This window comes from Pelophylax lessonae, assembly GCF_965119305.1.
Source record: "Pelophylax lessonae genome assembly, chromosome: 3".
NCBI classification, from domain to species: domain Eukaryota; kingdom Metazoa; phylum Chordata; class Amphibia; order Anura; family Ranidae; genus Pelophylax; species Pelophylax lessonae.
Window position 1 is genome coordinate 290175275 of NC_138770.1, and position 14146 is coordinate 290189420.

Sequence of the window (14146 nt, forward strand, 5' to 3'; positions counted from 1 at the left end):
CTACAGAGCCCTCCGGTGGTTCGCGGCTCAACTGTGGCCAGGTACAGCAGATGGCAGCCCAACAGAAGGCGTTGGCTATGGCGGCGTGGGGCTGCTCCATCAAAAAATGTACGGAGACCCAGACTTTGGGAGCGATGAGGAGTGGCGGCTGGAACACATTCTGGATTTCCGAGATGAGGTGCTGGACCTCCCCGACGAGGCGTGTGACCTGGAGGAATTGGAGTTCCTGGTTGAGCAGGAATGGGAACTCGAGATTGCCTACAAGCGGCTGTTTGACGGTGATCAGCAGCCTGGCATGGCTCCCGTTGCCTGGGACTGTCCGAGAGAAATAGCAGACAGTCACGAAGATGAGAAGCAAATGGGGCCAGGGGTGACCCTGCGTTTTCCCGTACTAACTGCAATGGAAGAAGCAGCGATGATACAGAGGGCACTGCGAGCGCTAGAATGCCGGAACGCACCGGAGGTCCACCAGGCAGCGAGACAAGCTGATAGCATGAAGGTCTCAGAAGGGGGAGTTGAGACAGGCGCTGGAAGGCTGGGAAATGGTGATCAGCAGCAAGTCCAGAGTATCTCATCTGGTGCCCCAGCAGAAGCATTGGCTACAGGGCAGAGTGCCCCTGGCATCTGCCCAGCATCAGAAAAAGAGTTGGATCCGGAGAGTCTGAGAGAGGATCTGCGTGAGCTGTTTTCCCAACAGCAGATACCCCCACCGGGAGTAGAGGAAGCAATTCTCCCTCCCCAACAATTGGACACTACCCCAGTGTTTATCCCTCCAGCAGAAGCGCTGGCTACGGGGCAGAGTGCCGCTGGCCTCTGCCCACCCTCAGAGGTAGATCCAGGGAGTCCGAGGGGTGACCTCAGTGAGCCGTTTCCCCAGCACTTGGACACTACCCCAGTGGTTATCCCCCCAGCAGAAGCGCTGGCTACGGGGCAGAGTGCCGCTGGCCTCTGCCCACCCTCAGAGGTAGATCCAGGGAGTCCGAGGGGTGACCTCAGTGAGCTGTTTCCCCAGCACTTGGACACTACCCCAGTGGTTATCGCCCCAGTAGAAGCGCTGGCTACAGGGCAGAGTGCCCCTGGCATCTGCCCAGCATCAGAAAAAGAGTTGGATTCGGAGAGTCTGAGAGAGGATCTGCGTGAGCTGTTTTCCCAACAGCAGATATCCCCACCGGGAGTAGAGGAAGCAATTCTCCCTCCCCAGCAATTGGACACTACCCCAATGTTCATCCCCCCAGCAGAAGCGCTGGCTACAGGACAGAGCGCTGATGGTCTCTGCCCAGCATCAGAACCAGAGATGAAGAATCCGGGAGACAGTCCCTGCAAGATACCTTCTCAGCGGCTGGCAACTACACCAGGAGAAAAGCAAGTACCTTTTTCTCCCCAAATGCATAGCCCTACCAGCCTACATTCCCTACCAGCGGAAGCGCTGGCATCAGGGCAGAGAATTATTCAGCTCCCCCCAATATCTGCAACCCTGCCCTGGATCAGAGGAGTGCAGACAGCTGTTCCCACTCTGCAGCGGCTGTTTTTATTCATGGGAGACCCTATGTGCGGTGTTGCTCCCCAGCGCCAGAGTCGTTCTTTTACTTTTCCTGGTTGCCTGGGGTGGAAGTTTGTGACTAACGCAGGTCCAGACCAGTTGAGGGTCAGGAACCTCGTTAGCCTGTTTTTAAAAGGGGAGAAATGTGACAGAACCCACTGTCACTGTGTGTTTTGGAGGGGACTGTGCGCAAGCCTCCTACCAACAGACTATGGGCCAGAAGCTACTGGAGTTTGGCGCTGCAGCCTTTTGACTTTACCGTCCACTACTGCCCTGGGAAGCAACGCCGACGAATTATCCAGGCAAACAGACATTGACTCTTTTTGGGATTTGTTACCCGACTAATTCAGGCACAGACCAGTTGGAGGTCTAGTACCTGGATTAGTCTACCTTTGGGGGGGAAGAGATGTGACGGTACTAACCGTCACTATGGGTGACGGATCACCCTGTCCCTGGATTGTAAACCCCTTTGTGTCATTTTCTTATGAGTTTGGGACATTGCATTTTATTTTCCCTTTATTCATCCTCTGAACAACTGACTCATGGCATTGAGTTAATGTAATGTAATGTTACAACCCATCCCCCCCCCCCCCCCCCCCCCTCCTGTTTCTGTGTCTAAGTGTGTGGATTCATGGCAGACAATGGTCTGAGTTGGAGACATCTCTCCGCAGGGGGTGTGTATTAAGACTGCTTGTTTCAAATGTACAAATGTTCAGTTCTCATTGGTTGGTTCCCTTCCCCCCCTTCTGTGGAAAGGCTAAGGGGAGTTTCCCTAACTGTATGTAAAACTGTTGTCTTGGAATGTAATAAACAGTTTAAGCTCTGGATGGTTAACCCTCAACACCTGTGTGGATTGTCTCGTGATTGAGGGGTTAAGGGCTGGATATGGCTTCTCTGCAGGCTGTGGGTGCGTTTGGAGGACAGGAGACACAGATTCGGCGGATGTGCCCAGCTGGGGTACAAAGATCCGTTACAGAGAGGCTTCCTTCATGGACAATGCCCATGCATGCCATTCCTCTGCAGCGTATGCCGTATTGTTTCACGGGAAACAATCACCCCAGTTTGTCTTTCTACTTCTTTAGCTAACTGCAGGGAACTTGCATGGCGATTTTCTTGAACCCTTCTCATCAGAAGATGCTCCTGTCGTGATGTTAAGGTGCACGGCCTGGAAGTCTCTGTGAGATGGTTGCAGTTCCATCTTAGTTAAATTTCCGTATTACTTTTGCTACAGTGTTCTGATTGATAAGTAAAGCTTTGCTGATCTTCTTGTGTAAAGAAATGGTTTTCTTTCTCAGTCCTTGTGACATTTCTCTGCCATGTGGTGCCATTACTGACAGTATGAAATGGGAGGGGTTTTCTTGGTTAAGTAACGCCCTTTTATATTCAACTGTCTGCTAGACACCTGTTTAATAATTAGACTCACCTGTATTTGAATTCTTGTTAATTAGGATTTTGTGGTCTAAAATTTAGCATTTCTCCTAAGACTTTCATTGGGGTGTATTCATTTTTCCAACACGGTCTGGAATGAGTTAGTTAGGAAAAATTTTGTAGTATAGTGTTCCATAGAAAATGTTGATTCTGAAAGGAAAGTAAAGGTTTTCTGACAAATCTGTTGTCAGGGTGTACTCATTTATGCTGAGCAATATATTATATTATTTTTTTATTTTTTTTTTCTAGGTAAGGTATTTATTTGGTACTCACCAAGACTGGGTCAACTTCAACACCCCGTGTTTCTAGATTCTTTCTAACTGTAGTGACTTCATCACTGGCAAGATATGCAGGATGATCTTCATTAACCTTCAGCATCTTTTCAAGCTCATTTTTCGTTTCATTTCTTATGTTCTACATTCAGAAAATATAAGTCTATATAAGATATATAAGAAGCTCCACTAAATTGAAAAACGTGTTTTTTTTTTTATTAGAACTTGCCTGCTCTGGAGAACGAGATGTCCAAGAAATCCACCGCTCTTTCCAGCCCGGGCCAACCATATCTCGTATGACAGATTCAGCTGAAAAATGGAAACCCAACATCAGCTGTATAACCTGCTCTTAATTAGTTACAACAGAAAGCTATCAGAAGACTAAAGGTGACAGAGACAAATCTGTCAGATAGTAGAGAAGAAAAATGAAAGTACAAATCAAAATATATAATACATTGCTCTACGTTCTATACTCCAGTATGCACCACTGTACACTATATTAACTACCACCATCTGATGTCCCTTCTCTAAGTTGCCAAACACAAGCACATCATGCAAATTCTTCCAATTAAAAAGTAGAGGACATATGCTTGTATTTCGTCCGTATATCTGGTATATACATACATACATACATACATACATACACACACACACACACACACACATTACATTTCAAAAATAATAAAAGAACCATTTTATGGACTACATTAAGTAACTACTTACTATCTTTCAAGCGACTTTGTAAGGTATCCTCCATGAAATGGATTGCAGCATCCCACTGTTGCTTGTCTGAGATGGAACGGTCCTCTAAAGCATTGTGCTGAATTACACGCTATGCAAAAGAAAAAAAAATATTATTTATACACACTATATTACCAAAAGTATTGGGACACGCATGAACTTGCATCTAAGTTTTAGTCCGTAGGTTTCAATATTGAGTTGGCCCACCCTTTGCAGCTATAACAGCTTCAGCTCTTCTGGAAAGGCTGTCCACAAGGTTTAGTAGTGTGTCTATGGGAATGTTTGACCATTCTTCCAGAAGCGCATTTGTGAGGTTAGACACTGATGTTGGAGCAGAGGCCTTGCTCGCATTCTCCGCTCCATTTCATCCCAAAGGTTTTCTATTGGGTTGAGGTCAGGACTCTGTGCAGGCCAGTCAAGTTCCTCCACCCCAAACTCGCTCATCCTTGTCTTTATGGACCTTGCTTTGTGCACTGGTCCAAATAATTTGGTGGAGGGGGGATTATGGTGTGGGGTTGTTTTTCAGGGGTTGGACTTGGACTCTTAGTTCCAGTGAAGGGAACTCTTAAGGTGTCAGCATACCAAGATATTTTGGACAATATCCTGCTCCCAACATTGTGGGAACAGTTTGGGGATGGCCCCTTCCTGTTCCAGCATGACTGCACACCAGTGTACTAAGCAAGGTCCATAAAGACATGGATGAGCGAGTTTGGGGTGAAGGAACTTGACTGGCCTGCACAGAGTTCTGACCTCAACTCGATAGAACATCTTTGGGATGAATTATAATGGAGACTGCGAGCCAGGCGTTCTCGTCCAACTCAGTGCCTGACCTCACAAATGTGCTTCTGGACGAATACGCAAACATTTCCATAATATATCTCACCCCTAAACAATAACTATGAAATGCAAACTTCAAGCAAACAGCTACATAGACATATGAAATACATACGGAAGGGAGCTATTTTATCTGTCAAAGGATGTGTATAGGAGAAATAAAATTCTGCCAGAGAGCAAAGCCCTCTGTCAGGGCAGGAAACCTGATATTTATCTGCTTCAGTTCCCCCTTCATTCACAGGTCTCCAACCAACTCTGTGACTGGACAGTGAAAAGAGAAACAGCACATTTATCCTCACCCTTCTCTGAGCTATGCTGTACATACTGTATAGTGGACTGCAAAAGGCTGATGCCAAGTTAGATTTAGGCACTTACAAGGCGTGCATTAAATAAAATAGAAAAATGATTAATAGATACAGGGCTGTGTTCAGTTAGGTTTTCATTTTGATGCAGACTTCAGCTTTATGAACTTAACAGATCGAGACAGAAAGCTTATTGTTAAGAGCACTTCTGATTATTTATGCACCTGGTCTTACATACTTCACAGTCATTTTTACTCAGATCTCAAAACCAGAAAAGGAAATTATCTGCATTCAAGTAGATTTTACATGCAATATTACTCAATGGCATGTGTACTGTGTGAAATATTAAAGGTATAGACGTGATGCAAGTCAGAGCATGAGCCAAGTACAAAGGTGCTCGTTCATGAAACAGAAAAGCCGAGATCCTCAGGATCATGGCTGATCTCTCGTGTGTACCGGTTTATGTAGCGGATATAAAGAGCAGTGAACATGATCTCGGCTTCTCATCACAGTACACAACCGTTCTGTCACAAACGGCCAGCTTATGAAAGTAGAATCTGAAGATCGCACTGAGGGATACACTGAAATATCTCCATCCCAGATTCTTTAGCTCAGAGGTGGAGAATCTGGTGCGATTAGATGAAGACTTCTTTCTTCCAATATATCAGCACCAGTAGGATAAACATTTATAATATATATATATATATATATATATATATATATATATATATATATATATATATATATATATATATATATATATATATATATACATACATACATAATTAAACACACACCATATATGTAAATATATATATATATATATATATATATATATATATATATATATATATATATATATATACATAGTTATATTCTTTTAAGCTTCAGTTTCACTTCTTAGACTCTGTTAATGGGATACAAAGTTGATTATATAACATAAATCATAAGTTAAGATCAAGATGGAACCCACCAAACTGTCCTCTGCTTGCTCATTCCACTTATGTCTCTTGATGCTCTCCTCTTTCACAGCTTCTTTCAGCTTGTCAAAAATGTCATCATGTTCTTTGCCTTTCTGCTCGGTCATAAAACGGGAGAATTCCTCCTGAAGGGTTTCCCAAGCCACCTAGATAGTGAGACAGTTACTTAAAAAGTACATCGTACATTGTTTTCAAAGTGTCACATGAAGAAAAGAACAAAGGCGTTTCTACCATCAGCTAAGATGTATGCTATGGTCACTTAAAATAGTAACTCTGCTGTTTAAAGGTTCTTAAATGTAAACTAGCCACTGGCTTCACTCTGAATAAAAAAAAAAAAAAAAAAAAAAAAAGAAGGAGGATAGGCCACACAGCCATACCAAATATGTTGAAATAAAGAAATACTGACAAGTTTGGTATTTTGAAATACATAAAGTGCAGTATGAGGGATCAGCTGTGCATGGCAACCAATCAGCTTATAGCTTTAACTTTAAAAGCTTAACTGAGCAAGCTGAAGACAAAAGCTAATGTGTTGCCATAAAAAGCTGCTCCAGATTCTGAACATTTTGGTAGCTTTCCTTTCCATAAAATGTACCAGGTCCTAAATCATGGGGATTGGTGTACACATCGAACTCTATTGTATACTTGGGTCCCTTCTGTTACCATCTGTTTAACTTAGTATAATGCCTTCTATCAGTAAGGAGTGGTGTGACTGGTGAAAGATTGTATCTGAATGGTTGTATTGCCATGGCTTTCTTTTATGGATTATTTTTTTATAGCATATATGTAGAAATAACACTTTTAGCCGTGATGCTGCCACCAATTTCAAAATGATCTTATTTTATTCTTAAAATGGTATATTTTCTCAGTTTAAAAACATTTGATATGTTTTCAATTTTCTATTGTGAATAAACTATGGGTTTAGGAGATTTGCATATCATTGCATTCTCTTTTTATGTAGATTTTACACAGCATCCCAACTATTGGTACTGGGGTTGTAGAAACTCTGTATGTTTTAGTGTTACTTTTGCAAAGAATATGCTATATTGTTAAAGTTGAAATACTGTCTCTAAAAAATTTATGGATCACAGATATGTAGATGATATGACTGTGTACAGCATCTTAAGTCCTCTTTCTCACCTCCACTGCTTTATTAGGCAGTTGCTTGTCAGTCCATTGTTTCAGCTTGATGTCTACAGTGGTGTTGAAAGTACCAGAGTTCAAGGTCTGTGCAGCTGGTAGGTAGATGTTCTCAATCACATGGGTTGACACTCTCTCCCACAGTGTTCTCTGGAGGATCTCTTCCCTAATGAGGCAAAAAATTAAAACCAACGTTTACTATTCAGTTCTCATAATAAAGCCCCGTACACACGTACCGATCGTCGGCGAACGATCGGCCGTCTTTTGTCCCCGGGCTGTCGGTGTCTGTTGAAAAGTGCAAAGACAGCACAAGAATTTTGTCCGCCGACTACAGCCGACTGCAGAAGTGATGTCATGTAATGGTTAACTTTCCCTGTGTTTTTTCTTTTCTGAGCATGCCCAGTCTTGCAAATCTGCGGTCTGTCGGCCGAATTCTGTACTGACTGGCGAACAATCGGCCGCTCTGGTGTCGGCATACAAAAATTTTAATGCTTGCATGACAGATTCTTGTCGGCAGAATGTGCGCTGATGGCTGTCGGAGGCATCATACTAACAAGCGTACAATCGGCAGATCGTTCGTCGGCAGACGCTTGTCTGCTGACGATCGGTACGTGTGTACAGGCCTTTACTGTTGAACCCATAGTCCACCATTATAAAAAAAAAAAAAAAAAACACATCCCAGCAATGATATAAAGGTTGCGTTATTAGTAATTAACCTATTGGCTGTAGGAAACAAGTTGAGTTTATGGCAACTGTGTGATACAAAAACCAGTATAAACAAAACGGTAAGCTTAATCTCACTACTAATGCAAGAAATAAAACACAGAATCACTTTCAACTGCCTATAAAATTGGATAATAAAATATGGTGGTGCCCACCTAAGTGATTAGATCTGGAAGAACAGACAATTCCTTAAAATGTCTACAGTTTAAAAAAGATGTTGACTTGCCTGTAAATTCCTTGTCTTGAAGTACAGTACAGGATCTAGGACTTGTATTCATAGACCATTGGTTATATCCAGCTACCTTCAGGTGACAAGAGGACACTTTAAAAACAAAAAAATATATATGCTAGGGCCCCCCACAGAGCGCACCATATAACAGTGCCCACTCTGAGACAATTTTTTTTTTTAGGAAGCAAAAAAAGAGTGATCAAGACACAGAGGGGTAAGACCAGGTTCTTGTACTGTACTTCAAGATAAGGAATTTACAGGCAAGTCAAAATTGTTATTGTCCTAACCATACAATACAGGAAACAAAAAACTTGCGTTCATAGACCATGGGATTTTTCCCATCAATAAACAAAGGGGCGGCCAACAATACCGCAAACAAATTCTGCCTACTGGCCTACAAGAAAACCAGAGTTGGAAAAACAATACAAAAACACAGATAACAGCTTGAAGTACCTTGTGGCCGAAGCTCACACCAAATGAGGCCTGAACAACCCCCCGGTAAAATTTTGAATCTGGGAAGCAGATGCTTAAAGCTGGAAAGCTCAAAAGACACCAAAATCCCTGGTGGAATGGTCTCTGATAGGAAAAGGCGGAGCCCTTTCCTTAAGGGCACATGCCCTGGAAATGAGCTGTCTGATCCACCTAGCAATCATGGAGTGGGAAGCAGGATGCCTTCTAAAGAGGGTCCAAGAGGAAGACAAAGAGGAACTCAGTCTTGCAAATAGAGGCTGCAGCTTTTAGGTAGACCCTGAAGGCCCTCGCCACATGCAGACAATGTAGGGAACTTTTCTAGTCATATTTTGGGACAGGACAGGGGGAAGGAACAACAATGTCCACACTAAGGTGGGAAGAAAAGAAAATCTTAGGCAAGAAGAAAGTTTTTGCTCATAAAACCACCCTATTCTTGTGCAAAATAAGAAAGAGCTATTTACAGGAAAGAGCTGCCACTTCAGAAACACACCTAACAGATGTAAAAGATACCAGAAAGGCAGCCTTACAAGTGAGCTCTTCAAATGGAATAACATTAAAGTGGTTTAAAGGGGATGTCTCTGATAAACCAGGTTGCAATCCAAAAATGACAGCAGGTCGAACTGGGGAATGTAAAAGAGCAACTCCTTGAAGAAAACTCCTGATTAGGGATTGAGAGCTAAAAAGTTTCTGGAAGAGAATGAATAAAGCAGACATCTGTTCCTTAAAGTGATTGTAAACAACCACCCTGTAAAACAACACATTCAGTTTAAAATGGAAAGACAAAACATTTTTGTATAGATTATAAATACCTTTTTTATAAGTGATCACATTCCCTCTGTTCTCAGCTGCATAAGAGCTGGGAGGAGGAGAAGTAGCAGGACACTGAGCTTTCCAGTGAATGGCTGTGCAGCGGGGGGGGGGGGGGGGGGGCATGTCGGGACAAGTCTGGTTATTGGAGGAGATTACACTGAGTTCTTGGCACAGCTAGAGAACTGACCATGCTGTGCTCTTCTGCTTAGTGTGGTCAGTTTTTAATAGGAAAGCAGAGGGGCTGGCAGGAACACCAGGGATTTCACATAAAGGAAGCAATACAAAGTAAACAGGAGACTCTCTCATACAAGTACATGGTACAGCAGCTACATATCGGGAATATGAAGTATTGGGGAAACAAACGCTTTAAGGGTACTCAATGTCAGACGCTGGTCAAGAAGACCAGACTAAAGAAAGGCCAAAATATGAATGCTAGAGTATTCCCCACGAGACGGAGCTTCCAATTCTTGCACCAGGCAAAGTAAGCCTTGTGCAATGGTAAATCCTGTGGGAGTTGGATTTTATTTCTCTGGGTAAGGTAGGAGTCAGAAATCCTCCAATCCTTCATAATTTAGATTTCAAAATCAATGCTGTTAATGCCAGCAACTAAGGAGCAGGATGGAATAGTGGGCCTGGTCTGTTTAGAAGAGGCCACGGCTTATCCTCCAGAGCCTCAAGAGCGTCTACTCCTTCTCACCTATACCCTCTCTCATCCAAGAGGCTTCCAGCAGTGCCGCGGCTACGGCGCTCATGCGCAGTTGGCAGTAGCCGGCGGGTCCGTGCGCAGGCGCACGGGGTACAGGACGCCGGAGACTGGCTGGCACGGTATTGTGATGTCAGAGTGTTATCACAGATCGAAAGGTGAACTGAGAGGGAGAGGGGAAGAAGGAGTATGCTGATGTGCCTGTTATCTACAGATGAAATGTGAGTGGAATGGTTTTATTATGTGTTCTATGGTTCAATAAACGGTATTATGTGAGGGCGGTCGTCTTTATAGGTGTTAAGAGGGACCATTTAAGTTAGGTTTAGGCTGGAATTCTATTTAAGTAGTCACCCTTACAATTGTCTATTCCAGGAATGTTGATGGCCGAGAGAGCTGAAATAGAAGTCTCCACCTGGGAGAGTATACAATTTGTTTCTTTTAGGGCAGCTTGACTTCTAGTGCCTCCTGATGGTTTATGTAAGTCATAGCTGTGGAACTGTCCGACTGTATTATAACCGAGTGACAGGGCAGAAGAGAGGTCCAGCGTTGTAAATCCGATGGCTCCGTTTCAAAATGTTTAAGGAAAGTTTTGATTCCTGTGAGGAACAGGTTCCCTGGACAGTCAAAGAACTGTAAACTTTGTCTCAGCCTGTAAGGCTGGAATTTGTTGTCACCGCCTTCCAGGGAGCATAAGGAAAGCCTTTTCCAACTCCAGTGCAAGACTGGAGATCTATCATGTCAGAGGGAGCTTTGTCTGATAAGACAGAAGCACTGGGTGATCCAAGGATTGGATTTGTTGGTCTCACATTGCATTATTGGATTGAAGAGGTATGAAGTAAAACTGGGCAAAGGAAATGTAATCGTAGGAAGCTTTCAAGCCCACAACAATCACGCGCACTGGGGAGTGCAGTTTTGACCCAAGGGTGCCGTTTTGACTGGAAGGTCCCCACATTTGAGACTCTAGGGAAGCAAACTTTTCTTGGGGAGGGAACATTCTGGCTTGGGCTGTCTCCAAGCTTAGACCCAGACACTATTGGTGTCAAGTGATGACCAAATTAGCAGTGGTGTCGGGTGGACCTCTGATACTGGATGCATGTCTACTGGGTAGCCAAGACAATCTTGCCACCCAAAAGGTTTTTGGCAAAAACATATTAAAAACTCTTCCTCTTTTATGCGTCCTACTATGCTAGATGAGGGATAGTCCTCAAGTGGAAACTACCATCTCTCCTTGTCAAATGGTTGGTGACAACCCCCCTTCTTCTGACCTCCCCTCTCCTCCTACATTTAGAATGATTAGTTGAGTAAACTGTTCGGTAATTGTCAGCACCACATCCCTGCACTAATGAACCAAAGATTATAGAGAAACAATTTTTTCTTTGTATAAAGGTTTTATTGCTATATGTAAGCAAGGCACATTAAACAATATGCAGATCATAAGCTGGATACATATAAAACAAATCTCACATCAGAAGCCATATAAATTTGACAGCAAGGCCTCTTTCACACGGCCGCTCCGTATGTCCGTATATCACCCCATCCGTTTGCGGGTGATATATACGGCATAATGAAGGTCAATGGGATTGCGGATATCAGCGGATGACCATCCGCTGACATCCGATTTGCGTCCTTTCAGTTCTGTTCCCGTTTTTTGGAACGGAACAGAACCCTATTTTTCTTCCGTTTAAAAAACGGAAAGGAAGCAAAATCGTATGATCCGCGGACATCCGCAATCCCCATAGACATACATTATGTCTGTATATCATCCGCAAACGGATGGGATAATATGCGGACATCCGGACCAGATGACAAAAGTGTCATCCGTGTCCGTGAAAAAAAAAAAAAAAAAAAAAGTGCCGCAGCGGAGGAAAAAAACTGAGCGGCCGTGTGAAAGAAGCCCAACACACAACTTGTGTAAAATAGTTTGGAAAAGGTACTCCATATATATATATATATATATATATATATATATATATATAAACAGTGCTATCAAGTAAACAAAACAAAAAGAGTAAACTAACTGTTACATAGTTACATAGTTAGTGAGGTTGAAAAAAAGACATCAGTCCATCCAGTTCAACCCATGATGTGTGTGTGTGTGTTTGCTTTTAACCGTACATCATATACCCCTGTATGTTGTGGTCTCTAAGGTGTCCATCTAATAGTTTTTTGAAACTATCAATGCTCCCTGCTGATACGACTGCTTGTGGAAGAGAATTCCACATCCTTACCGCTCTTACAGTGAAGAACCCCTTACGCACTTTAAGGTTAAACCGCCTTTCCTCTAGTTTTAGTGAGTGGCCACGTGTCTTATTGTATCTCCTTTCTCTGAATAGTTTGTTCCTTATGCTAGGGTCGCCAGTACAGTATTTGTACATTGATATCATATCCCCCTCAATCGTCTTTTCTCCAGAGAGAAAAGGTTCAGTGCTTGTAGTCTTTCCTCATAGCTGATGTCCTCCATTCCCCTAATTATTTTTGTTGCCCTTCTCTGGACTTTCTCCAGTTCCAGCACATCCTTCCTGAGGACCGGTGCCCAGAACTGGACAGCATACTCCAGATGTGGCCGGACCAGAGTCTTGTAGAGCCAGAGAATAATCTCTTTATTTCTGGAGTGAATCCCCTTTTTTATACATCCCAGTATTCTGTTGGCTTTGCTTGTGGTGGCTTGGCATTGCATGCCACTGCCAAGCTTGTTGTCTACCAGTACCCCCAAGTCCTTTTCCATCCTAGACTCACCCAGAGGTTCCCCCCCTAGTGAGTAGCTTGCTTTCTGGTTTCTGGCCCCCAAGTGCATTACTTTACATTTTTCAACATAAAACCTCATCTGCCATGTAGTTGCCCACCCCGTTATTTTGTTCAGGTCTGCTTGCAAGGTTTCCACATCCTGAATAGAAGATATTGGCATGCATAGTTTAGTATCATCTGCAAATACTGAGATTGTACTAGATATCCCCTCCTCTAGATCATTTATGAATAAATTAAATAGGATTGGTCCCAGGACAGAACCCTGGGGGACCCCACTTTCCACACCCGCCCAATCCGAGTACTCCCCATTAATCACCACCCTCTGTACTCTCCCCTGGAGCCAGTTCTCTATCCAGGTACTCACCTTATGGTCCATACCTACCTTCCTTAGTTTGTACAGTAATCGTTTGTGGGGAACGGTGTCAAAGGCCTTTGCAAAGTCCAGATACACCACATCCACAGGCTTACCTTTATCTAGGTGGCAGCTCACTTCATCGTAGAAGGTTAATAGATTGGTTTGTCACGACCGATTTTTCATGAATCCATGCTGATTACTACTTCTAATACCGTTTTCATTACTAAAGTCTTGTATGTGGTCCCTTAACATCCCCTCCAAAATTTTGCAGACTACTGAGGTTAGGCTGACCGGCCTATAGTTACCCGGGTTATATCTCGGCCCCTTTTTAAATATTGGTACCACGTTGGCTTTTTTCCAATCAGCTGGCACCATACCCGTCTGTAAACTATCCTTAAAGATCAAGAATAATGGTCTGGCAATCACCTGGCTGAGCTCTTTAAGAACCCTCGGGTGCAAGCCATCCGGTCCCGGGGATTTATTTATGTTAAGTTTCTCTAGTATAGCTCTAAGTCTATCTTCTGTTAGCCATGGCGGCACTTCCTGAGTTGTATTATTTAGTTCGGCCTTACAAGCTGGGTTCGTGTAGCCCCCCGATTCTTTTGTGAAGACTGAAGAGAACAAATTATTTAACACTTCCACCTTTTCTCTGTCCTCAGTGGCCATATTTCCTTTATCATCTTTTATGGGGCCAATGTGTTCTGGCCTCGCTTTCCTACTATTTATATACTTAAAGAACTTCTTGGGGTTCTTTTTACTCTCCTCCGCTATATGTCTCTCGTGTTCTATTTTAGCCGCCCTGATTTCATCTTTACATTTCTTATTACACTCTTTGTAATGCTTAAATGCTGCCAATGACCCCTCAGTCTTGTATTT

General features: G+C 43.3%; 1 protein-coding gene across 1 annotated transcript in view; it reads right to left on the minus strand.

The window, feature by feature from the left end:
* The window catches only part of OPA1 (OPA1 mitochondrial dynamin like GTPase), a 125887-nt gene that overhangs the window by 51912 nt on the left and 59829 nt on the right, over positions 1-14146 (minus strand). The window contains exons 22-26 of the mRNA XM_082249323.1: positions 7235-7400; positions 6091-6243; positions 3964-4072; positions 3470-3549; positions 3242-3382 (exon numbers count right to left, since the gene is read on the minus strand). Coding sequence (XP_082105449.1) covers positions 3242-3382; positions 3470-3549; positions 3964-4072; positions 6091-6243; positions 7235-7400 — 649 coding nt within the window. The remainder of the gene's footprint in view (positions 1-3241; positions 3383-3469; positions 3550-3963; positions 4073-6090; positions 6244-7234; positions 7401-14146) is intronic.